Source organism: Gopherus flavomarginatus, chromosome 6 (genome assembly GCF_025201925.1).
Source record: "Gopherus flavomarginatus isolate rGopFla2 chromosome 6, rGopFla2.mat.asm, whole genome shotgun sequence".
Lineage (NCBI taxonomy): Eukaryota > Metazoa > Chordata > Testudines > Testudinidae > Gopherus > Gopherus flavomarginatus.
Genome location: NC_066622.1, coordinates 107,668,775 through 107,694,264, shown reverse-complemented (window position 1 = coordinate 107,694,264; position 25,490 = coordinate 107,668,775). Strand labels below are relative to the sequence as shown.

At 43.4% G+C, this 25,490-nt stretch overlaps 1 protein-coding gene across 1 annotated transcript in view; it reads right to left on the bottom strand.

The window, feature by feature from the left end:
- The window catches only part of LOC127054013 (protein FRA10AC1), a 66,600-nt gene that overhangs the window by 8,207 nt on the left and 32,903 nt on the right, over positions 1-25,490 (bottom strand). The window contains exons 8-11 of the mRNA XM_050959629.1: positions 24,264-24,309; positions 7,143-7,256; positions 2,680-2,722; positions 53-177 (exon numbers count right to left, since the gene is read on the bottom strand). Coding sequence (XP_050815586.1) covers positions 53-177; positions 2,680-2,722; positions 7,143-7,256; positions 24,264-24,309 — 328 coding nt within the window. The remainder of the gene's footprint in view (positions 1-52; positions 178-2,679; positions 2,723-7,142; positions 7,257-24,263; positions 24,310-25,490) is intronic.

Below are 25,490 nucleotides of genomic sequence, written 5' to 3'. Positions count from 1 at the left end.
AATAATTGTATTTAATATTTAAAAATAGAGACAGTTTAAAAACTTATTTTACCTTTCTGTTTCTTTCTCTTAGATCTGTGTTTTTCTGAATGAGATAATCTTGACTTCTTACTTTTGGGGTCTTCAGAGTTTCGTTCTGTTCTCTGTCTTTTCTTGTTTGATTTGACTTCTCTCCTCCTTTATAATAAAAAATGAATGCATAAGTTCTGCAAATGTACTCCTCAAACAACAAAAATCAGAAATCAAGCCCAGTCAAAAGATATACTACTTCCAACATTTGTTTATTGCAGATTAAACATTTAAAATGAATGTCTAAGGCAAAAAATATTACTGTTAAGGGTGTACATCTGAACACAAGAAGATAGAAAATGCTAAAATGAAGGTTACTTACTTATACACAGAGTTCTTTGCAATGACTGTATATTCACACTTACGGGTAATGCACCAACCAGTGCAACCTAATGGTAGAACCTTCTTCAAGTAGTGCCTACCATGTGCACCCCCTCCTATCCCTTCCCTCAGCATCTTCAAACACTGATTAAGGGCAACGCTATACAAGGGGGCACTGAGCCCTCTCCTGCCTCAGTTCCTTCTACCACAACTGAGAGAAACCAAGATAGGACTCTGAGAAAGAGGGGAAGATGGGCGGGATGAGCGAACATAGAGAGTCATCTCAAGAATTCCAGTTACAAGTAACCTTCATTTCTTCTTTGAGTGGTTCTGCATATTTCCACTTAAGGGTAGTCTGGCAAGCAGCGCGGAAAACTCAGGAGAAGGGGACAGAGTCCTAATTAAACAGTAATTGAGGCCCTATTCCATCTAATCTAGCATCTGCTCTTGAAGCCAAATACAAAGCATAATGTTTACTAGTCATATGGTCTGACTTCCAAGTAGGAGCCTTACAGATTTGCACAACAGGGAAACGTTTAAGACAAGCAAAAGAAAAATCTCACAACAGTAGGTACAGGCACTGCTGCTAATTTGTCACATTCAAAGATACATTATTTAATCCATCTGGAAATAGCAGATAGACAAAAACCCATATGATAAAACCCAAAACATGATAAAATGAAACAGCCACCAAATGAACTCTTAAAGAAGAATTAGATAATCGCTCGGACTTTAAATACACCAAATACTCCAATATACCCAGAATACAAGCTGTAATTGGTGAGACAGATTTGCCTTGCAACTAAAAAATAAATCTAACTCATTTCAAGTAATAACTTTGCTTTCACTACTTGCTTTCTAGAATTAAATAATACATTTTGAACTAACAAGGAACAAGATTGTTCTACATTCATCAAATCCCAAGTGCCCAGGAATGGAGAGACTGCAGATCAGGATAAAGAATCCTGCCACGCAGCTGCAGCAAGAGACAAAGGGACAAGGGAAGCAGTTTGTGGTCTCTCTCCAACAGCTGATGCAGATCCATGTGCCACTGCTCTCTAAGTCAAGCTGGCGCAACTGAGAACACCTTTGCCCTGACCTGTTTTATCTTCCTCACCACCTTCTGAATTAATGGAAAATGGAAGTATACATAAGGTCCTCTCCCCAAAACAGTAGGAAAGCATCCGAGATAGACTGACTCTCCTTTCCTGCTCTGGAACAAAATAGAAGATCACACTTTTTGTTGAACTTGATCACAAATAGGTCTGTACTGGGCTGACCCCAGCTGGAGAAAATCTCTGTATTACCTGGTCCTTCAGAGACCTCACATACATCTGAAAACGGTCTCTGCTGAGATGATCTGCCAACACATTGCTCTCCCCTACTAAATGAAGTGCCACTGGGTAGATGGCATGAAGAACGCACCAATCCCATAGACCAGAGGTCCCCCAACTGTGGGTTGTTCCCCCCTAAAGGAGCGCAGAGGAACATTCGGGTGGGCATGGGCCAGCCCATACTGGGGTGGGAGGGAGGACGGAGTGCCACCCAGCCCTGCCTCACCCCCAGCTCTGCTTCAACCCTGCCCACATCCATGACCCTGGCTTCCAGCCCCACACCTGGTCCCATCCCCAGCCTCAATGCAGCGCCTCACCCGGCCAGGGGCCGGTCTGCCGATCCTCAGCACAGCCTTGCACCCAGGCAGGGGCCTTGCGGCCAGCCCCAACTGCGATCCGGCCGCAGGTCAGCTATGCTCCTGGCCCCGGCCCCATTCTCATCTCCTGGCCACAGCTCCATTCCCGGCCCAGGGCTGAGGCAGGCGGCGTGGCCGGGAGTGGAGCCGCACTCAGCTACAGGCCTGGCTGTCAAGTCCCACTGCGGTCCAGCTGCAGCTCCACTCCCATCCCTATAACAATATTTTTAAATAGGAAATGCATAACCATTTTTCCTGCTTGCCTAAGTCAAAAAATCACTAGGCAGGTTTTGCATAAGCTTCCCAAAAACTAATCTTTGGGCTAAAATCTAGCATGGAAAGTTCAGCCTAAAAGCAAATTTGAGATAAGTATGAGCAAATAAAAATAAATGTTACAATTTGAGTTGCAACTTTTATTATGAATTTCATTAGCACAAAAATATATAATTAGCAATGCTAGAGTATCCATTTCATTAAAATGATAAGGAAGTCAGTATAAACAAAAGTTATAGTAATTTTTGCAGCATTCTTCCAAGCTTTCTTATAAGTTTAATCATAATAGATTTATTTAATCTGAATTTTTCAAAAGGTTCCATTACCTGTGATGAAAATTTAATTTGCAGGAACATTGTGGACACAATCCTGGGTGGGAGGAAAAGACAATTTGAACATATAAATGTCACATTCAATAAAAATACGTAATAATTATTATCAACATTGTTATCCCTATCTTTATAAATTTCTTTCAATTTCACTAATTTTTACTACAACAGAAAAATTCCAACGTAGCTATAACCAGGGTTCAAAAAAGGGGAAAATAGTATGCGATAGAACTGTCAGTATGACTCCAAAGTAGCGAATCACTTTGAAGGAAGATGGGAGTCTCAGCACTGACTACTGTTCACAAAAAATAAGTAGCATTTATTGTTTCTGCGGATCATGTTATAATATGTTTTGGATGTGCATTTGTGGGGAGGATCAAACCACATTAGGACCATATTAAAAGAAACAAACACTACCAAGGCTTCTCCGCAGAGCAAGTATTATTGTATAGATCAGAGGTCGGCAACCTATGGCACGCGTGCCAGAGACAGCACGCGAGCCAATTTTTAATGGCACGCAGCTGCCTGCTGGGACTCCGCGTGCCATTAAAAATCCTGCCCGCTTGCCACAGGGTCCACAGTCCCGGGCTGGATCACTGGGCCGCGTGCACCAAGCCACCCACCCCTCCCCTGGAGCCCTGCCATGACACGTGCAGCACTCTTGGGGCCGGGGATACATGCTCCCGCCGGACAGCGTTTGGCTCCGCAGGGAGGAAAAGACGCTCCCCGCTCACCCGGAGCCCTGCCGCCATGCGTGCAGCGCTCTGAGGGGCGGGGATGCATGCTCTCGCCGGACAGCGTTTGGCTCCGCAGGGAGGAAAAGAGGCTCCCCGCTCACCCGGAGCCCTGCCGCCATGCGTGCAGCGCTCTGAGGGGCGGGGCTGTCCAGGGTAGTGTATCTGGCTCCGCTTGGAGCCTCAAGGTAAGAGGTCCAGGGCTGGGGAGGGGAGCGGTGGATAAAAGGGTGGGGGCGGTCAGGCGACAGGGAGCAGGGTGGGTTGGATAGGGGGTGGCCGGGGCGGGGGTCTCTGGAGGGGGGAAGTCAGGGAGCGGGGGGCGGTGGATGAGGCATGGGAGTTCTGGGGTCTGTTGGGGGAAGGGGGTGGATAGGAGGCAGGGCAGCAGGGAGCAAGGAGGGTCCTGGGAGGCAGTTAGGGTGGGGGGGTCTCTGGAGGGGGTGGTCAAGGGACAAGGAACTGGGGGAGTTGGATGAGTTGGAAGTTTGGGGTGGGGGGGCTGTCAGGAGGCAGGGGTGTGGAGAGGGATTGCAGCATACAGGGAGTAGGGAGAGGGTTGTATGGGTTGGGAGTTCTGGGGGGTCCTGTCAGGGGGCGGGGAGCGGTTGGATGGGGCATGGGAGTCCCGGGAGTCTGTCTGGGGGGGGTGGATAAGGGTTGGGGCAGTCAGGGGACAGGTACGGGGTAGGGTCCTAGGGGGGCAGTCAGGGGACAAGGAGCAGGGAGGCTTAGATAGGGGATGGGGTCCTGGGGGGCAGTTAGGGGCAAGGGTCCCCTGCCCTGGGCCCTGTACCTCCCTCATACACACCCAGACCTCTGCTTGACTTCTTCACTCACCGCCCACGATCCCAGCCTTGACTCTGGCACCCCCACGCATACCCCAGCCCTCCCTCTCCCCTGACACCTGCACCCTCCTCACATGCCCCCAGCCCTCTGCCCTGACTCTTGCACCCCTGCACATCCCCAGCTCCCCCACACCCCATGCACCTCCCACATCCCCACCCTCACCCTGAGCACCAAACAGGAACTCCTGCACCCCCCCCAACATTCCCACCTGCACCCCTCGAATCATATGGGAGCTGCCCAGGTAAGTGCTTCACACCCAAACCTCCTTCCCCAACCCTGAGCCCCCTCCCTCATTCTAGCTCCTGGCCAGACCCTTCACCTCCAGCCCTGTGCTCAGTGCACTCCCACCCTCAGCTCAGTGCAGAGAGAGGAAGACAATGGGCCAGAACCAGGGAGAAGGTAGGTCCCCACTGTACGTGGGCAGGGCCGGGACCCCAGACTGGCAGTGAGCTGAGTGGTTCTGGCAATCAGGATCCTGGTTGGCAGGAGCTGGAGGATGGAACCCCTGAGCGGCAGTGGGGTCCCAGCAGCCAGCTTCACACAGCCTGCTACCGGTCTGGGGTTCCGGCTGCCGGACCCTTGATAGCCAGGGTCCCGGCCACAGGCCCTGCTCAGCCCGCTGCCGGCCTAGGTGAACAGAACCCCAGACCAGCAGTGGCTGAGAGGGCCAGCGGCATAAGATCAACATTTTAATTTAATTTTAAATGAAGCTTCTTAAACATTTTGAAAACCTCTGTTTTTTTACAATACAACACTAGTTTAGTTATATAATATATAGACACATAGAGAGAGACCTTCTAAAAAATATTAAAATGTATTACCGGCACGCAAGACCTTAAATTAATGAAGACTCGGCACACCAGTTGTGAAAGGTTGCCGACCCCTGGTATAGATGGACCCATAGTCAAGAGATTTAAAAAAAAAAAACTCACCCCTTTCTCTCACACTATTTACAACAAGAAGCTTAATTATTTTTTGTATGTATCCATATATTGTTATGCACACATATTCAATAAGATCGGACTTAATAGATGAAAATTATCCTTAGTGCAGTTAAAGATTTTCTGGGGGAAAATCACAAAATCATAGAAATGGGCTGGAAAGGACTTTGAGAGGTCAAAGACCAACCCTGAGAAGTATTTGTCCAACTTGTTCTTAAAAACCTCTAATGATGAGGATTCTACAACCTCCCTCGGAAGCCCATTCTAAAGGTTATCTACGCTTCTAGTTACAAAGTTTTTTCCTAAAATCTAACCTAAATTTCCCTTGCTGCAGATTAAGCCCACTGTTTCTTGTCGTACCTTCAGCATATATGGAGAATTGATCACAGTCCTCTTTATAAGAGCCCTTAACATATCTAAAGACTTAAAAGATCCCCCTCCAGTATTCTTTTCTCAAGACTAAACAAGCCAAGTCTTTTTAACCTTTCCTCTTAGGTCACAGTTTCTAAACTTGCTCTCCTCTTGACTCTTTCTGATTTGTCCACATCTTTCCTACAGTGTGGTGCCCAGAACTGGATACAATACTCCAGCTGATGCCTCACCAGTGCTGAATAGAGCAGCAAAGCTACCTCCCAATGTCTTACATACAACGCTCCTGTTAATAGACTCCAGAAAGATATCATCCCTTTTTTGCAACTGCATCACATTTTTAGCTCATTCAATTTGTGGTCCACTATAACTCTCAGATCCTTTGTAGCAGTACTACTGCATAGCCAGTTACTCTCCATTTTATAGTTGTGCATTTGATTTTTTCTTGCCAAGTGTTTTACTTTGCACGTCTTTATTGAATTTCATCTGGTTGATTTCAGACCAATTCTCCAATTTGTCAAGATAGTTCTGAATTCTAATCTTGTTCTCCAAAGTGCACACAATCCTCATCTTTGTACCATTTGCAAATTTTATAAGCACTCTCTCCACTCCATTATCCAAGTCATTAATGAAAATATTGAATAGTACTGGTTCCAGGATTGACCCTGCAGAACCCCACTAGATAGGCCCTCCCAGTTTGACGGTGAACCACTGATAACTACTTTTGAGTATATTCCTTCAACCAGTAGTGCATCCACCTTATGGTAATTACATTTAGACCAGTGCTTTTCAAAGTGGTGGTCCATGGACCGGCACATCAGCTGCCAGTCCACGGTGAGTTTCCTCATAAGAGCGTCGAATAGGATAATAATATGGCATCGGTCCCTGGCACATTGGAAAAAAAAATTTGCCAGTCCGCTACATCAGATAGCTTGAGAAGCACTGGAATAGACCACATTCGTCCAGTTTGCTTATGAGAATGTCATGTGGGACTGTGTCAAAAACCTTACTGAAATCATGATATACAACATCTACTGTTTCCCCTGCCTCCACTAGCCCAGTAACCTTGTTCAAGAAGAAAATTGGGTATGCTAATATTAAAATTAAAAAATGTCAGTATTAAAAATAAAATTAAGTGAATTTAATTCTTGAAAAAGGTGTTTGACAGCCCTAAAGACTATTTAACCACAGAATTGGTTAGCATGAGCTGTGCTGAAACTTCATGTATGCCGTTAGTCTTCCTATTTAAAAAAACAAATGAAGAAGCTGTGTTACAATAATACTGCTAGAACAATCTATTGCATTAAAAACTAGACAGCAAGAAGTGTTCAGACAATAAAGCAATCACAGGTTGGAAAGAGAGAAATTACCCTAAAGCACAGCCATTGTTATATTTGTAACTAATCCAACCAAAAGTTTCATGAACAACTTATTTTCCCCCTTGCCTACTGTCCTAAGCATGACTACCATTTCTAGGTTTTTCATTATATCATTAAATAGTAAGATATTAGTCTTCATTTGTATTTACATAAGCTTGAAGCCTAACCATAGGAAGGGGCTGACTTACTCAATTTCACAAGCGCATTCCTCTTTTCACCATATTCAATGTACCCAAAATTCACCTCCCAGCTCTTCAGGGCTTCCTTCTCATCACAGTGCTTATTTCCACAGGAAAACTGACCTGTCAAGAGACCAAAAGAACAAACCATGGTTAAATCATTAGGTCATTTGGGCTTGAGATTGTTATATCCAGTCTTCCCTTTTTACATTACTAAGCATTAAAAAGGTAGAAAGTAATGTCTAGAGGTAATGTACTAGCAGCAAAAAACACTTTTAAGGACATAGACACACTATTTGTTTAATATTGCATAATATTTGCAAAGAAAAAACAATTTAACAAATTAGGTCAGTTCATGTCAGCTCTAATCTCTTTAGGTATTTTGGGGGCAGGCAGAAAGGAGTAAATCAAAAATGCCGCCACCACCACATTTTGGAAAAGCTACCAGCTAATGATCAAATGAATGTCATTAGGCAACCTATATCCTAATGGATCAAAAGGTGCCTTTCAGACACGTGTGCATTTTTAATGACATCAAATGACTAAGTATGAGTTATGTGCAAAAATAAAGAGCCTAAATATTGTTTAACCTGCATGCTTCCTTCCCTGTTCTATTGGCAAGCAATTTGCTTTAGGAAGTGTGCTAGACACATTTTGTTTTCCTTTTCTTCTACAATTTTTAAAAAGAATTAAGGCCCAACATAATGAGTGAAGTATGAAACAACTTATTTAAGAACTTTCTGGTTTTGTTACATTAAATCCTAATGTTAAAATTATGTAAACAGTGTACTTGTATTCAACGTTGTTGACACCACTGTGTTTCTAATACCATACTTAATACAGAGAACGTACACCCAATTGGTAGAGGATACATCCATACACCAAGGGTATGGCTACATTTGGAATTTCAAAGCGCTGCCGAAGTATGAGTGTAGTCAGAGCGGCAGCGCTGGGAGAGAGCTCTCCCAGCGCTGCATGTAAACCACATCCCTTACGGGTGTAGCGTGCAGCGCTGGGAGCCGCGCTCCCAGCGCTGCTGCCCTGATTACACTGACGCTTCACAGCGCTGTATCTTGCAGCGCTCAGGGGGGTGTTTTTTCACACCCCAGTTGCAGCGCTGTAAAGTGTGAGTGTAGCCAAGGCCCAAGCTGGTGACAAGGATCTGTATTAATAGGCTCACCTCCAGTACTGTTTTCGAAAGATTAACCTCAGAATGTTCTGCCTAAGCTGCTAACCAATGGATTGACAGTGTCCTCAGATACTTCAGTTCTGCAGTGTAAAACCACTTGTAATGCTAATGCTTGAAACAATGAAAATAGAACTTGCATTTAAATAATGCTTCAAAATTAATTATGCTAGAAAAAAGGGTGGGGGTTGGGGTTTTTTTTTTGGAGGGGTCATAAAGAAGGAACAAGTAAGCAGCAGTTTATACCATGTAGCATAGAAAACAGCTAGTTTTTTTAGAAGTTAGCTACAACTATGTTTCATGACTCCAAAAACCACAATCCCCCACAGGCATAGATAATAGTCACATGCATCAGTTTTATTACCAACTAGCCTCTTTTAAACGTGGTGTCTGGAAACACCGAAGATTTCATGCAGTCAGCAAACCCAGACGTTACACACACAAAAACTACACGAAAAGAATGTTATCTCTTCATCATTTAGTTAGTGTCCCTCGCCTTATTTACTGCACACCATCCAAATCCTGTACTGAATACAGAATTATCCACTTTTTCCTGGCCTTTTTTAGAGCACTCATCATCATAGTATCTGAATGCTTCACAAACATTAATGGATTTATCTCTGCTGTGAGATGAGAGCATTATTATCCCCAGTTTACCAATGAGGAAACTGAGACCAAGCGTTGTCTGAGGACACACAGTGAGTCAGTGGCAGAGCCAGGATCAGAACTCAGGATCTCATAAATATTAATCCTGGGCTCATTCCTTCACCCCCCAGGGCCTTATTGACAGAAGTTTTCAGCATCTATAGCTCCCATTGACTACACTTATTCTTTTCCGTGATCATCATGGCTACATTACCCAACCCCAGGTGTTTCAAGTCAGGCATCCAGAAAGTAAGGAATATGCAATCAGAGGCCATCAACAACATTTAGGTTTAAAAGAGTAGCTCTGCCCCAAATAGGAAGATGATGGGAGAGAGAGGCACAGGACTGAGTTCACCTGTGTGGCATTCCCCTGCCTTACCCACAAGACCATTCTCACTTCCTGCCATCCCCCTACCTTGTTCTCTATACATATTCCAACTTCTAGAGCAAATCAAGTAGGGATCCTAAAAGCAGCTTCATGCTCCATACAATCCTGATTTATTCTCTGTGCACTATTCATCCTGTACACTGAATCAGGTCTGGATCTCATGGATAAAAACAGCATGTGACCATGTAATTAAAGATTGTATCACAATGCAAACACACAGACACTGGCAAAATGATGGGGCAGAGGGTTAGGATGCAGGGGCGTGAGGGCTCTGGCTAGGGGTGTGGGCTCTGGGGTGGAGCTGAGGATCAGGGGTTGGGGGGCAGGGATGAGGGGGTCAGAATGTGGAAGGGGGCTCAGGGCTGGAGCAAAGGCTTGGGGTTCGGGGGGTGAGGGATCTGGGGCAGGGCCAGGGATGAGGGGGTCAGGATGCAGGAGGGGGCTCGGGGATGGGGCAGAGGGTTGGGGTGCAAGGAGGGCTCCAGCTGGGGTTGAGGGCTCGAGGGGAGGGGAAGAATGAGTGGCTTGGGGTGCAGGCTGCCCTGGGGCTGCGGCAGGGAGAGAGGACTCCCCCCAGCCCTCTCTCATCGCAGCAGCCCGGGGAACAACACCTCTCCCTGGCAGTTCCGGGGCTGGGGCTGGGACTGGGTGAGAGGAGCTGTCCCCGGTCACAGCAGCTCCAGGACTGGGGCCAGCAGCTCCAAGGCTGAGGAAAGGCACCTGTCCCTGGCCGCAACTGCTCTGGGGCTGAGGGAGAGGCACCTCTCCTTACCTGCACAGCCCTTGATAGCCTGCTGCTCGGCTGTGCAGCTTAGAGAAAACTTAGGGTATGTCTACACTATGAAATTAAGTCCATTTTATAGAAGTCAATTTTTTAGAATTCGATTTTATAGTCTATTGTGTATGTCCACACTAAGCGCATTAAGTCGGTGTAGTGCATCCTCAGTACTGCGGCTAGCATGAACTTATAGAGAGGTGCACTGTGGGTAGCTACCCCACAGTTCCCAGACTCCAGTGCCCATTGGAATTCTGGGTTAAGCTCCCAATGCCTGATGGGGCAAAAGCTTTGCCACCGGTAGTTTTGAGTATGTCTTCAGGCCTTCCTCCCTCCCTCCTTCTGTGAAAACAATGGCAGACAATCGTTTCGTGCCTTTTTTCCAGGGTCCCATTCGCAGGACCTGCTTAGCCTGCTGCCTGCCTGGGTCCCGCTCAGCCTCGGTCAGCTGACTGACCTCGGTAAGGTCAATCAGTGGTGCCTGGTCAGACATGGCTATCCTCCTCTTGGAGCACCGAATGGGAGTGACTCCAGGTCATTCTCTTAAGTTTTGTCTCATGGAGATTCAGTCCTGCCTGGAATATCATGCGAGCTGGAAGCTTCTGGCTCAGGCTGCTCTCCCAGTCGGCAGCACCGCACGGTCGCACCTACCCCAGCCTGCCCCTTGCTCCCATGGCTTGTGAAGCTTGGACAGTAGTAAGGAGCAGTTCAACTTGTGGAATGACAAATCCAGAACAAAGGATTGCACTCTATGGGCGACGTTAAGATTATTTCAGAATCCTAGATAGCATTTAGTCCCTATAAAAGGCTTCATGAAAATTTTCCCCCGCCCCTAACAAAAATGTTCATTTATTAGAGCAGGTGAAAGGGTAAAGAACCCAGGACTATAACTCAGAGAGAGCTTCCATATTATTTAACTCATAATTGATATAATTCGAAGTAAAATTTCACAGCGCGGTCTGTTCTAAGACTAAAAATGCAGGTGGGAAGTCAGAAAAAGGAACAGTGACCTGTTTCCATCCGGTTTCCATCCAGGGACATTTCACATATTAGGTAAACTCGATAACCACTACACTATGAGGCTTCTCTTTTTTTGCCACAGATTTTGCCAAATGCACAGGAATGTTTTCTCTAGCTACAGAAGCTACCTAATGCAATGTTTATATCTATGGCCTTCCTGCTCACAAAGCAGTCATGCCCCCGCCTAAGGCTGACACAGCGCGGCATGCAAGTGACAGAGCGACCTGGCTCGGGCAGAATCACTAGCAAGTCATGATACTTTTGCCGTTAAGCAACCACAGCAATTCTTTCCTGGCCTCTGCCACTGAATGCCTCCATGCATTATGCTGTGCCCTATCAGTGTGGGAGGACTGCATGAGCTTGGAAAACATGTCACGTGAGTGTGTTTTTTTCGACTTCTAATGTGTAATAACCTCAAGGATGAAGATAAGGTGAGCGTAGAAACATTCTGGGGGGACTGCATGGTCACCTGTGCTGCTGAGTTCACCACACTGGCCAAACAGGAAATTGAATTCAAAAGTTCCCGGGGCTTTTCCTGTATACCTGGCTAGTGCATCTGAGTTCAAAGTGCTGTCCAGAGAGGTCACAATGGAGCACTATGGGATAGCTTCTGGAGGCCAATACTGTCGAATTGTGTTCACATTACCCCAAATTTGACCCAGTGATGTCGATTTTAGCGCTAATCCCCTCATCGGGGAGTACAGAAATCGATTTTAACAGCCCTTTAAGTCGACAAAAATGGCTTCATCGTGTGGATAGGTGCAGGGTTAAATCAATCTAATGCTGCTAAATTCAATCTAAACTCATAGTGTTGACCAAGGCTTAGGTTCTATCACATGCAACTGTAATAACTTCCTATTATGCATCATCAGTAAAGTCTAACAAAATACAGAGTGTATTATCAGACCATGCTTTGCTCAAATTAATTAAAATATTTGGAATTTTCTTATTTAATTATCCTGTTGTATAAAAGCTATTACCCAAAATATAAAACACTGTAATTGATTTTAAATAGTTCTGATTTTTCTGTCCAGCTTTGTATCAAAATTAAGATTTCAGTACCTCTAGTACAGTGGTCCCCAATCTTTTTTGTCTGGCGGGTGCCAGACGACAAGCCACGGAGGACCGTGGCGGCGGACAAGCATCTGCCGAAATGCCGCAGACAAGTGGCATCATCCAGAGGCGTCGCCGCCAAAATGCCGCCGAATTTGGATGCTCGTCTGCCAGCCAGTACGCAGGCGCACTTAGATGCCCTGGTAGGCACCATGGCTCTGCGGGCACCATGTTGGGAACCCCTGTTCTAGCATTTAGTAGCGAAAACAACATTTCATATCATACTATTTGATGTTTATACATTTTATTTGTGATTTAAGTAGAATGTCTCCAGTGATTAAGTGTTTTATTGCATATAACTGAATGAGATCTCAAATGCTTCAATAATATGGCACCATTCAGCCTAGGTTTCATGGAAAAGATCTTTTAAGAAGTAGTTATATTATATAATGTCCATTTACAATATGATCTAGTGTGAATATCACAGTCTGTTTACTCACAGAATACTTTGTAGGCAACACCATATTCACTTTCAGAGGCGATGTGTGGAGGGTCCCACAGGGTCACGTGTTCCCTCCCCTCCTTCCGATATCTGCCAAGGCTCACACCAGAATCTTTAAATTGTTCCCCTCCTTCCCCACTATAACACTTACACATCGCCTCTGCTCAGAACCATGTAGTGAGGGCAGCTGCCATCATTCCCTTTGCCTTGCCCAGGAGCTGCCCCACCCGTGTCTTTGCAGAGCTTACCCCTTCCCACTTCCTCCCCTGCAGCTGGAAGCAGTTCCAGCCCTTCCTGCCCAGACAGCACTGGTGGCCACCGACATAGCCCAGTCACCTCATGTTCCCCGGCTGAAGTGCAGGCAGGAAGGGGTTAAGGAGGCTGCACCGGGACCCTCAGGAGCTTCAGAGAGAAGGAAAAGGAGGAGATGACACCAAATCCCAGCCCGGGGACAGTACAGTGAAGGGTCCAGTGCAGCTTGCCTCCTTCCTTTCCCTGCCAGTGGCACCGATGCCATCCTGGGGTTGAGATGCCTCCTGCCATCACCTGCCCTTCCACACAGACAACAGCAGCCAGATAGGACGGCCTCCTGCACATGCCCCTGGATGCAGAGCTGACGGGTACAGACAGGGCACAGGAGCTCAACCTGCACCGGATAACCTGAGCTACCTGCCGAAGCTGGGGAAGGGATGGAGGGGCACTGCCTCAGGAATGAAGGACGTTCAGAGCTACCCCTAGGCTGGCAGAAATCTGGAAGGTCTCAGTGCAGTGTGGATGGCCTCAGAGGCTGGCTCACGAGGCACAGCAATTAGCTTGCCCTGCTCCAGCAGCGTCTCTCTGAGAGTCTCAAAGCACGTTACAAACCACAGTGCACCGCGGGGAGCAAGGCAGGTCTCCCCCATTATACAGAGGGGGAAGCCTTGCATTTAACCTCATGCAGCTGTGTGGGCATGCATCTGTGCAGGGGCTGCACCTGCAGTCCTAAGAACTGGTCCCTGCTGCCTTGTCCAAGCTCACAGTTAACAGTGCTGCAAAAGTCACCCTTTTTCAGGCGACTTAGCAAATATTCATAGCTAAGCAGGTAGATGCAAAATAAAGTTGTACTCCTATTTACTATATATTTTGTTACATTACTGAATGAAATTTGAGAATCCTAGCCAGAACAAACATCTTGCATGAAGGAAAAAAAAGTTAGGAATAATCACTTGCTTCAAAAGAATATATCAAAGAACTAGATCTGAAAAAACAGTCCCTGATACACTGTATCATACTGAATTCTTGTGCCCCTTAGTGGTGAAGTCCATTATTGCTCAATGCTGCATAAGTTATAGCTGTCTCTATAGAATAAGCATTAATATTTTAATTAACATTTAGGAAAGAATGGTTTTAAATATACTTTGAATTTTCTACCGCATGTTAATGAATATGCAAGGCCAAATATAAAATATGAAACAACTGAAAAAAAATCTCCATCTACAGACACTTATATGAAGGGTTTTTTAAAAAAAAAATTCTTAAGTACAGTTATCCTAGGCCTTGGCTACACTGGCACTTGGCTACACTGGCCTTGGCTACACTGGCACTTTACTTTGCTGCAACTTTCTCGCTCAGGAGTGTGAAGAAAACATCCCCCTGGGCGCTGCAAGATACAGCGCTGTAAAGCGCCAGTGTAAACAGTGCCACAGCGCTAGGAGCACAGCTCCCAGCATGGCAAGCTAATCCCCACAGGGAGGTGGAGTACATGCAGCGCTGGGAGAGAGCTCTCCCAGCGCTGGTGCTGCGACCCCACTCGCACTTCAAAGCGCTCTCGCGGCAGCGCTTTGAAGTTTCGAGTGTAGCCAAGCCCCTACTGAATATTTAGGGCATACTGCATTAAGATTTCCTGTACTCCACCACCAGAAACATAACCATGGGAGTTACAAACTAATATTTGAACTTGAAAACATATCAGAAAATTAGAAGTATGAAGGTTACATTTGCAGATTTAAAACTACAATTTATAAGATACAGTACAATGCATATATGATGATCAGACGCACCACATACAATTTTGAAAAACTTAGGCACTTATGATTTAGCTGTCCACTAATAATGCTTCGACTGTCTTTATCTGTCCTATTCTTTACTTCATTAAACAGATCACTTAATATTTACTAATATAATAATGATCAACAAGAATGCCAGTTCAATTACTCAGAAATTAAGGCAACTAAACCTGCATCTACAATTAAGATTGCTTTATTTTTAACTAAAGTGCTGCACCTTTAGATATAGTTCTAAAATATTAAGAAGTATATTTATAATTCCAGTTATAGGCTATTTGATACATCTGGTATTTCTGAAGTGATAAAAACAGCATATATGCTTTCTCGTCGTTCCTATTCCTGTCTTAATCCACTTCCGCTTGCATGACTTATATAGAATGAAAATAAAATCATTCACACAAACATTATAAAAAACACATTACATATACTCAGAAATCAAAGTCACTTGCAAATAATATGATTCCTGATTTTTCTTATATGTAGTGAATAGAGATATTAAACTTTGCAGTTGAGAATAATCACTTTAGTGCACAAATTCTAGTGCAGAAAAGCATTCCTATAAATGCCTAAATTATAAACAACTATCTGTAGATTTATTTTTTTCAGAGAAAGCACGTCTGAGTTTTAGCTACAGGGTATTGTCTTCTTCCTAGAGCAGGACTGGGGCATAGAAATGCTGTAATTCTCAAGCCTAGTTACTGAAAGGACCATTTCCTCCAAAAATGAATTATTTCAGTTTGGATCAGTGAGGAGACCTAATGTTCTCCCAACCCTTATATTGTGAAGCATTCTTGTCAGCAAAGGAAGGAAGGAAGTGCTCATTCTACTAAGCATGTGACAGTGTAGCTACTATCCATGAACTTTGGTTCCTATTCCTTGAAGGCCTCTAGTCATAAGGATCTTCTCCTTATGCAAAAAGATTTAACTCTTGTTTCCCCCATGTTTATTATACACATCTTTTGCTGCTCTGATATATTGCTTAACTAACCTGCCTATACACCAAGATTTCCTTTTACATCCATGGCCTCTGAAGACCATTCAGTTAAGTGACTTTTTTATTACTGATTACAGTGTTATGTAGTCGTACTGGTCCCAGGATATGAGAGAGACAAGGTGGGAGAGGTAATATCTTTTACTGGACTAACATCTGTTGGTGAAAGAGACAAGTTTTCAACCTCCGCAGAGCTCTTCCTCAGGTCATCAGAAGAAAATGACAACCTGAAGAAGAGCTCTGTGGAACTCAAAAGCTTGTCTTTTTCACCAACAGACATTAGTCCAATAAGTGATAGGTACTTCACCCACCATGTCTCTTTTTAGTATTAATACTGTATTTATTTGTATTACTATAGCACCTAGTAGCTTTAGTCACGGACTGTGGTAGACGCTGTGCAAACAGAATATAAGGATGATCCCCAACCCCAAGAAGTTTACAGTCTAAGGGCTAGTCTACACTGGCAACACTAAAGCACTGCCACGGAAGTGCTTTAATATGGCTTGTGCGGTTGCAGCACAGCACTGGGAGAGAGCTCCATGAAGGCCACAGCTCCCAGCACTGATGCACTGTCTACACTGGTGCTTTACAGTGCTGAAACTTGCTGTGCTCAAGAGGGTGTTTTTTCACACCCCTGAACAAAAAAGTTGCAGCACTGTAAACTGCCAGTGACAGTGCAGAAAAGCCCTACGTATAAGACAAGACAACAGAGGGACACAGACAGGGGAGTGCAAGAAAGCAATAAGACAATACTGCTCAATATAATAAGCAGTGGTCTCTGAACACCAACAGCCTAACTGGGATACCCTCTAGAATTGCGAACATGGTCACATGATGTAACATGGAACTCTCTTGCTTGTTTAATTACTTAAAAGCAGATACTGATGTGATTTTGCCAGGTATGAATAATAAATACTGACCTCTTAGAGTCCGTACAATGACATGTTTCTCAGCTCCAGAAAATGTTTGCTAATCCTTGTTTTCCTTTTATAGAATAGTGAAACAGTAAAACTTGTTTACAACCTAAAATGTTCCAGTTAGTTAAATGTAGAGGACTATGAGGAACTCCAGCAAATCTGTCAAATGTGCTCTGTTCCATCCTCTTTGCACTGTGCCAAGACTTAAATAGCCAGTTGGAGATTCACTTTGCATAGGGGAATCCCCAAGTGGTATAATTCCAACAAAGGATTTACGTTACTAATTGTTACTATTTGTATTACAGTAGCATCTACCCAACTCAGATTGAGCCCCATTGTTCTAGGTGCTGTACAAACATATAGTAGGAGGCAGTCCCTGCTCTGAAGAGCTTACAATCTAAACTGACAAGACAGACAGTAGGAGGGAGAGGAAACAAAGGTGCAGAGATGTGAAAGTCAGTAGTAAAGCCAAGAATAGAATCCTGATCTCCTGCCTTCTAAACCAGTGTGCTCCGTCCACTGGATCATGCTGCCTCTCCTGACATTTCCCAATCATGAATAAGTTTTTGTTAGTTGAATCTGTAAACCAAGTATTAGGGCCCATTTAATTAATTTCAGTATAAACTGAGTCTTCCAGAATATGCACAGCCATAGTCGTAACTTTTCAACATCTGTTCATGATAAAACAGCTATTAAAATTAATAAAATATTAGACAATTAAAAAACACCACAAATTATTACAATACCGTGATTTAGACATGGATATGACCAATTTTGTATACTGCATTCCAGAAAATAAAATAGTCTCCTCACTCTCTGTTTAATTTTATCAAGAAGCAAATCTGAGTGTTATAACATTGCTCTTGTTAGTGGTGGACAAAGGCTGATGGACCTTCACATCTTCCTCTGCTGATCCTCTTACCTAACATATATGTATGACAAAAGAATAAAGTGAGGAAGATGAATCTCCTGATACTGAAGGTTCTGACACAGGCCATGTGGCAGTAAGAAGGAACTGGAGAGGCAGTCAGTCTGCTCTGCCCTTTATCTCCTCACTTAGAGGCACAAGGAGACCAAGGGTACATGAAAAGAACAGGAGTACTTGTGGCACCTTAGAGACTAACAAATTTATTTCAGCATGAGCTTTTGTGAGCTATAGCTCACTTCTTCAGATGCATAGAATGGAACACACAGACAGGAGATATTTATACATACAGAGAACATGAAAAGGTGGAAGTATGCATACCAACAGGAAGAGTCTAATCAATTGAGATGAGCTATCGTTAGCAGGAGAAAAAAGAACTTTTGAAGTGATAATTAAGATGACGCATAGAAGGTGTGAGGAGAACTTAACACAGGGAAATAGATTCAATTAGCGTAATGACCCAACCATTCCCAGTCTCTGTTTAGGCCTGAGTTAATTGTGTCTAATTTGCATATTAATTCGAGTTCAGCAGTTTCTCTTTGGAGTCTGTTTTTGAAGTTTTTTTGTTGCAAAATTGCCACCTTCAAGTCTGTCACTGAATGGTTAGAGAGGTTGAAGTTTTCTCCCACTGGTTTTTGAATGTTATCATCCTTGATGTCAGATTTGTGTCCATTTATTCTTTTGCGAAGAGACTGTCCGGTTTGGCCAATGTACATGGCAGAGGGGCATTGCTGGCACATGATGGCATATATCACGTTGGTAGATGAGCAGGTGAATGAGCCCCTGATGGCGTGGCTGATGTGATTAGGTACTATGATGGTGTCACTTGAATAGATACGTGGACAGAGCTGGCATCGGGCTTTGTTGCAAGGATAGGTTCCTGGGTTAGTGTTTATGCTGTATGGTGTGCAGCTGCTGGTGAGTATTTGCTTCATGAGCAGACCAACAGATATCACGTTCAAGAGTCCTCCATCCCCAGGTACATGGAGCACATGTGTACACCTATGTGGAATACACATGGGGACCAGTACTCAAAGAAGAAACTCTGTTTGGTAAATACTTTATAGTCCCTTTGACATGACAGTGTCTCCCTTATAAGCCTGTCTTTGCAACACTCTTCACTAGTATATTCCAAACAGCCTACATCCAGCCCATCCATTTCCTACTCTTCAAGTCACAGCCATTGTGTTATAGATGCTACACAAATATTACCAATAACCTGAATGAGTATGTTCATCCCCTTATTCATGTACCATAACTAACTTGGTCTACCGAAATTTATTTTGATATAATTGATGCATTTTGAAATAATTTGTTTTTGAAGATATTTTGACAGATTAGCTTCTGAGTATCAGGTAGGGTCAGGTAAAAAAAAAGATTACAGAGATTTTAAAGCATCCATATATACCCCAGAACAAAAGTAAAAGCAAACTCTTGCTTATTGAAAACTGATTTTACTGTTTTATCTTTATATTTGTTATACTAGGTCATAATGTAGAGTAGAAGTAGGTTTGCACAACTACTCAAAGATACTCAATGGTTTTGGTATTTAGTAAATAAATCTCTTCATATGCTTTAGTATCATTTAGTCAACACATAAAGAATCTAAACCTTCCTTAAAGGCCTCTAGTCATAAGGATTTTTTATTAAAAATATTTGCACAGAAAAAATGATAAACAAAAGAAACAGTACTTTTAATTTACCTCATTCAAGCACTATAGTGCAATCTCCTTATCGTGAAAATGCAACTTGCAAATGTAGATTTTTTGTTACATAACTGCATTCAAAAACAAAACACTGTAAAACTTTAGAGCCTTACAAGTCCACTCAGTCCTACTTCTTGTTCAGCCAATTGCTAAGACAAACAAGTTTGTTTACATTTGCAGGAGATAATGCTGCCCACTTCTTATTTACAATGTCATCTGAAAGTGAGAACTGGCATTCTCCTGGCACTTTTGTAGCTGGCGTTGCACGGTACTTACGTGCCAGATACGCGATACATTCACATGCCCTGAAATTATTAGCTCCTTAGGATTAAACTGTCTATTATATATAATACCAGGCACAAGGGGATCCTTGACTACGGCCTCTACATACTACTGTAACATAAAAAGTTAAAAGAATGAGGTCAAGCAGCCAAATGTTAGGATATGTCAAAATTATGGTTACGCATGCAATCTGAATTTGGCCCCCTTGTGTGCATATAGCTGCAATATAATAATTCCATGATCACATACTATTTTTTCCATATGACATCACTGTATAGACACAAGGGTGTTGAATTAAGGTTGCATAGGGATCTTTAATTCTGGCATTTTTTTAGCTTTTGAGTGTTTGACTTTGCAACCACAACAGTCTGCTAATATTTATTTGGGGGGGGGGGGAATGTAATCTCCTAGTTCTTTTTTAAAAAAAAAAGAAAACACAGAAATTCCATCTTGTGGGATCATATTGACATCTGTATGAGTCATTACCAACACTGGATCTGTTAGATCCACAGCACAGTCCTCTCTGCCTTTTGAACCAAGAGAGTAACTGACAGCAGTAGCACGCTATTATTCTCTATGTGGCCAAGTGATAGGGGGGAGATATATACTCTGCCAGTGGGTTTTACATATTTTTGCTGACAGAAGAGAAATACTCCAACATAGGAACCTTGGGTTTCATTCCAGGCTCTGAAAAGCAGTGTTCTCTAGTGGTCATAAACCTCTCTGCCCTGGTTCCTCCCAAACTCAATCACTTCTGTCCCAGTCCTGTATAGTTCTACTCTTCCACCTCACAGCTTCCCATCTTCTCCTCACTCTAGCCTCCTCTTTCCAGTCTCTCTCATAGTCCTGTTGCTCTGCTAGTCACAGTCTCTTCCATCTAAATTCCTTATCCAAACTCAGATTTCCCTCCCAGTCCCAATCTCCTGCCCTCATCATCTCCTAGCCCTCAACCCCAGTCTCCTTGTCACAATTTACTCCCTTCATACCGCCCCAAACACACATACACACACAGAGGGCTGGTCTACACTAGGGGAGGGGATCGATCTAAGATACGCAACTTCAGCTACGTGAATAGCGTAGCTGAAGTCAAAGTATAGATTCATAGACTCCAGGACTAGAAGGGACCTCGAGAGGTCATCAAGTCCAGTCCCCTGCCCTCATGGCAGGACCAAATACTGTCTAGACCATCCCTGATAGACATTTATCTAACCTACTCTTAAATATCTCCAGAGATGGAGATTCCACAACCTCCCTAGGCAATTTATTCCAGTGTTTAACTACCCTGACGGTTGGGAACTTTTTCCTAATGTCCAGCCTAAATCTCCCTTGCTGCAGTTTAAGCCCATTGCTTCTTGTTCTATCATTAGAGGCTAAGGTGAACAAGTTTTCTCCCTCCTCCTGATGACACTCTTTTAGATATCTGAAAACTGCTATCATGTCCCCTCTCAGTCTTCTCTTTTCCAAACTAAATAAAACCAATTCTTTCAGCCTTCCTTCATAGGTCATGTTCTCAAGACCTTTAATCATTCTTGTTGCTCTTCTCTGGACCCTCTCCAATTTCTCCACATCCTTCTTGAAATGCGGTGCCCAGAACTGGACACAATACGCCAGTTGAGGCCTAACCAGCGCAGAGTAGAGCAGAAGAATGACTTCTCGTGTCTTGTTTACAACACACCTGTTAATGCATCCCAGAATCACGTTTGCTTTTTTTGCAACAGTATCACACTGTTGACTCATATTTAGCTTGTGATCCACTATGACTCCTAGATCTCTTTTTGCCATACTCCTTCCTAGACAGTCTCTTCCCATTCTGTATGTGTGAAACTGATTGTTCCTTCCTAAGTGGAGCACTTTGCATTTGTCTTTATTGAACTTCATCCGGTTTACCTCAGACTATTTCTCCAATTTGTCCAGATCATTTTGAATTTTGACCCTGTCCTCCAAAGCAGTTGCAATCCCTCCCAGTTTGGTATTGTCTGCAAACATAATAAGCGTACTTTCTATGCCAACATCTAAGTCGTTGATGAAGATATTGAACAGAGCCGGTCCCAAAACAGACCCCTGCGGAAACCCACTTGTTATACCTTTCCAGCAGGATTGGGAGCCATTAATAACTACTCTCTGAGTACGGTTATCCAGCCAGTTATGCACCCACCTTAGAGCAGCCCCATCTAAATTGTATTTGCCTAGTTTATCAATAAGGATATCATACGAGACCGTATCAAATGACTTACTAAAGTCTAGGTATATCACATCCACCGCTTCTCCCTTATCCACAAGACTCGTTATCCTATCAAAGAAAGCTATCAGATTGGTTTGACACGATTTGTTCTTTACAAATCCATGCTGGCTATTCCCTATCACCTTACCACCTTCCAAGTGTTTGCAGATGATTTCTTTAATTACTTCCTTCATTATCTTCCCTGCCACAGAAGTTAAACTAACTGGTCTGTAGTTTCCTGGGTTGTTTTTATTTCCCTTCTTATAGATGGGCACTATATTTGCCCTTTTCCAGTCTTCTGGAATCTCTCCCGTCTCCCATGACTTTCCAAAGATAATAGCTAGAGGCTCAGATACCTCCTCTATTAACTCCTTGAGTATTCTAGGATGCATTTCATCAGGCCCTGGTGACTTGCAGGCATCTAACTTTTCTAAGTGATGTTTAACTTGCTCTTTTTTTATTTTATCTTCTAAACCTAACCCCTTCCCATAAGCATTCACTATGTTAGACATTCCTTCAGACTTCTCAATGAAGACCGAAACAAAGTAGTCATTAAGCATCTCTGCCATTTCCAAGTTTCCTGTTACTGTTTCTCCCTCCTCACTGAGCAGTGGGCCTACCCTGTCCTTGGTCTTCCTCTTGCTTCTAATGTATTGATAAAAAGTCTTCTTGTTTCCCTTTATTCCCATAGCTAGTTTGAGCTCATTTTGTGCCTTTGCCTTTTCTAATCTTGCCCCTGCATTCCTGTGTTGTTTGCCTATATTCATCCTTTGTAATCTGACCTAGTTTCCATTTTTTATATGACTCCTTTTTATTTTGTAGGTCAGGCAAGATCTCGTGGTTAAGCCAAGGTGGTCTTTTGCCACATTTTCTATCTTTCCTACCCAGCGGAATAGCTTGCTTTTGGGCTCTTAATAGTGTCCCTTTGAAAAACTGCCAACTCTCCTCAGTTGTTTTTCCCCTCAGTCTTGATTCCCATGGGACCTTACCTATCAGCTCTCTGAGCTTACCAAAATCCGCCTTCCTGAAATCCATGGTCTCTATTTTGCTGTACTCCCTTCTACCCTTCCTTAGAATTGCAAACTCTATGATTTCATGATCACTTTCACCCAAGCTTCCTTCTACTTTCAAATTCTCAACGAGTTCCTCCCTATTTGTTAAAATCAAGTCTAGAACAGCTTCCTCTCTAGCAGCTTTTTCAACCTTCTGAAATAAAAAGTTGTCTGCAATGCAGTCCAGGAACTTATTGGATAGTCTGTGCCCTTAGATCGAGTTACCTACTGTCCTCACGGCACAGGATCGACGTCCGCGGCTCCCCCTGTCGACTCCGCTACTGCCGTTCGAGTTGGAGGAGTTCCGGAGTCGACAGGAGCGCGTTCAGGGATCGATATATCACGTCTAGATGAGACGCGATATATCGATCCCTGAGAAATCAATTGCTACCCGCCAATACGGCCGGTACTGAAGACGTACCCAGAGTTTCCAGTTCTTGGTCCTTTGCATTCACGCCAGGTTAATTCTTCCTCCATGCTGTCTACGTGCCAGCAGAGGGAGCACTGAGCACACAGGACAGAAAGTCTCACTGGTCTCATTTCTTGTGCCTGGCACCACAATGTCCCACAGCAGCCAGAAGCAATTGCAGGGATAGTTCTTCTGAGCCCCTGTAGCCTTGACCTAAAGCATGCTATGTGCTGACAGGATCTCTAGAGAATCTGGCTTCCAAACTCAAGCAAAACTCTAGTGAGCATATACAAACTGAGCTTTTTCAAAAGCCAAATTTTGTTAATTTTTCCAGCAAAGGGCTCCCAGACAAAAGGCCACCCATCGGTCAAATTTCAAATCCTTACTCCAAACCATGGAGAGCTAGACTGTCTCAATGAAATGGTTGTCAGAATTTTTGTTTTGTTTTGCTTAAACGTATGGACAAAAAGCCCTTAATTTTCCTAATCTCATTCCTGGAAAATAAAACCATTTTTACTGAAATTTACCAAAACAATTCAGCCTGAGGCAGACACCTCGCATAGGATATTTTAGCCTAACTGGTTGAAGTCTGACAAAATAATAAGCTCCTAAAAACAGGGTCTTATACTGGGAAGTGCTGGGCAACCTTAACTATACATATCACTGAATAATTAAGTAGTGCAAAACCACCAACTACTCGCCAGTGCCATTTAAGATCAATGAGCATGAAATTTTACGTTGGCAAAACCAGTATAAAGTTTTTTTGCTGCAAATATTCTGCAAGGTAAAAACAAAGCACAGATTTTCCTAAGTCATTACTGACGTAGATGAGTGAGCACTCTGAAGATGTAAAATGATATAATGCAAGAAGTGCTGAGAATTATTACACATTATTGTCAACATTTTGGAAAACATTCATCTATACCTCCATTGTCACGAACAAGATAGCAAAAAACCCATCAAAAATAACTAACCAAGTAAGAACTGTAATACAAGAAGAAAGACAATATTACCTTTTCCTGAAACTACTTCTTTCTCATGTCTCCATCTAAATCCAAACTGTAATAAAGATAAAAACTGAAATTAGGTTCTAAACAGGCAAATAAATTCAGAAGACAAAATTTAAAAAGTTGATTTCAACTGCTTGCTGCCCTTTAGCACTGTTCCCTTGTTTAGCTCTGTTAAATAAAATATTAATCCCTCACTCAATAAAAAGAAACTCATTGATTTTTTTATTGTTGGATTGAATCATGTGAATCAAATGAAATCTGATTCAGTGAACACAGATCTACAAGCCTAAAATGTCCTGCTAGCAGACAGAAAGTAAGAGAAATCAGGATAGAAAGAATTGCAATGCAGAATGAAATACAATTTTCTTCACTGTGAACAGTGAGGAGAGCACTGGAAGTTGAAATGGAATGTGAAACAGATATTTTAGTTAAGTTTCAATATCCCATTCTCCACCTCATCCCTACATTAATTAAAACAAAACTACATTTATCTAAGGCCTTGTCTACACTACACTGCTAAGCGTCTACACTAAAATGTAGCTTCCACTGATGTAACTCACTCACTACACCAACCTAATAACTCCACCTCTGCAAGAGGCATAACGTGTAAGTCGATGCACTTAGACTGATGCAGCGTCAACGTTGCTTTCTTTCAAAAACCGTCACACAATGCCCATCACTGGCAGTTAAATCAGTTCAAGCGCTCCTTGGTGAGAATGCACACTGCCAACACAAGGAGCGTAGTGTGGCTATGTAAAACCGATTCAATTACCGCAGTGGCTGTGCGTCAACACAACTTAGGTCAACTTAATTTTGTAGTGTAGACTTGCCCTAACTTGTATTTCTTTTTGTTTCTAGACTTTGTCCAGGAATTTCATAAGAAGATAATCCAGGCCCCCTTTCCTGAGAAATCAATCTCCATACCATTCCCTGCTTTTTCTGCCCACCACCCTTAAATCAAACCATTCCCTGACATATTAGGGGGAGTCTAGTGAGAAGGCCAGACTGTAAGAATGAAAGCTGATGTCAGGATACACAGAGGGAGGGAGTATAGTCTGAAGGAAATAGTCTGGTCTAAGATCACTGCTAATTAAAAAGCAGAGAGGGGAGACAGGGATCAGCAGCATATCATTTCCCTGGAAGGAGGGTACTTTTTACCTAATCAGTGTTGCCACCTCTTGTGATTTCTTTAGAATGATGGAATTTTGGAGGGTGCTGGGCGGGTGATGA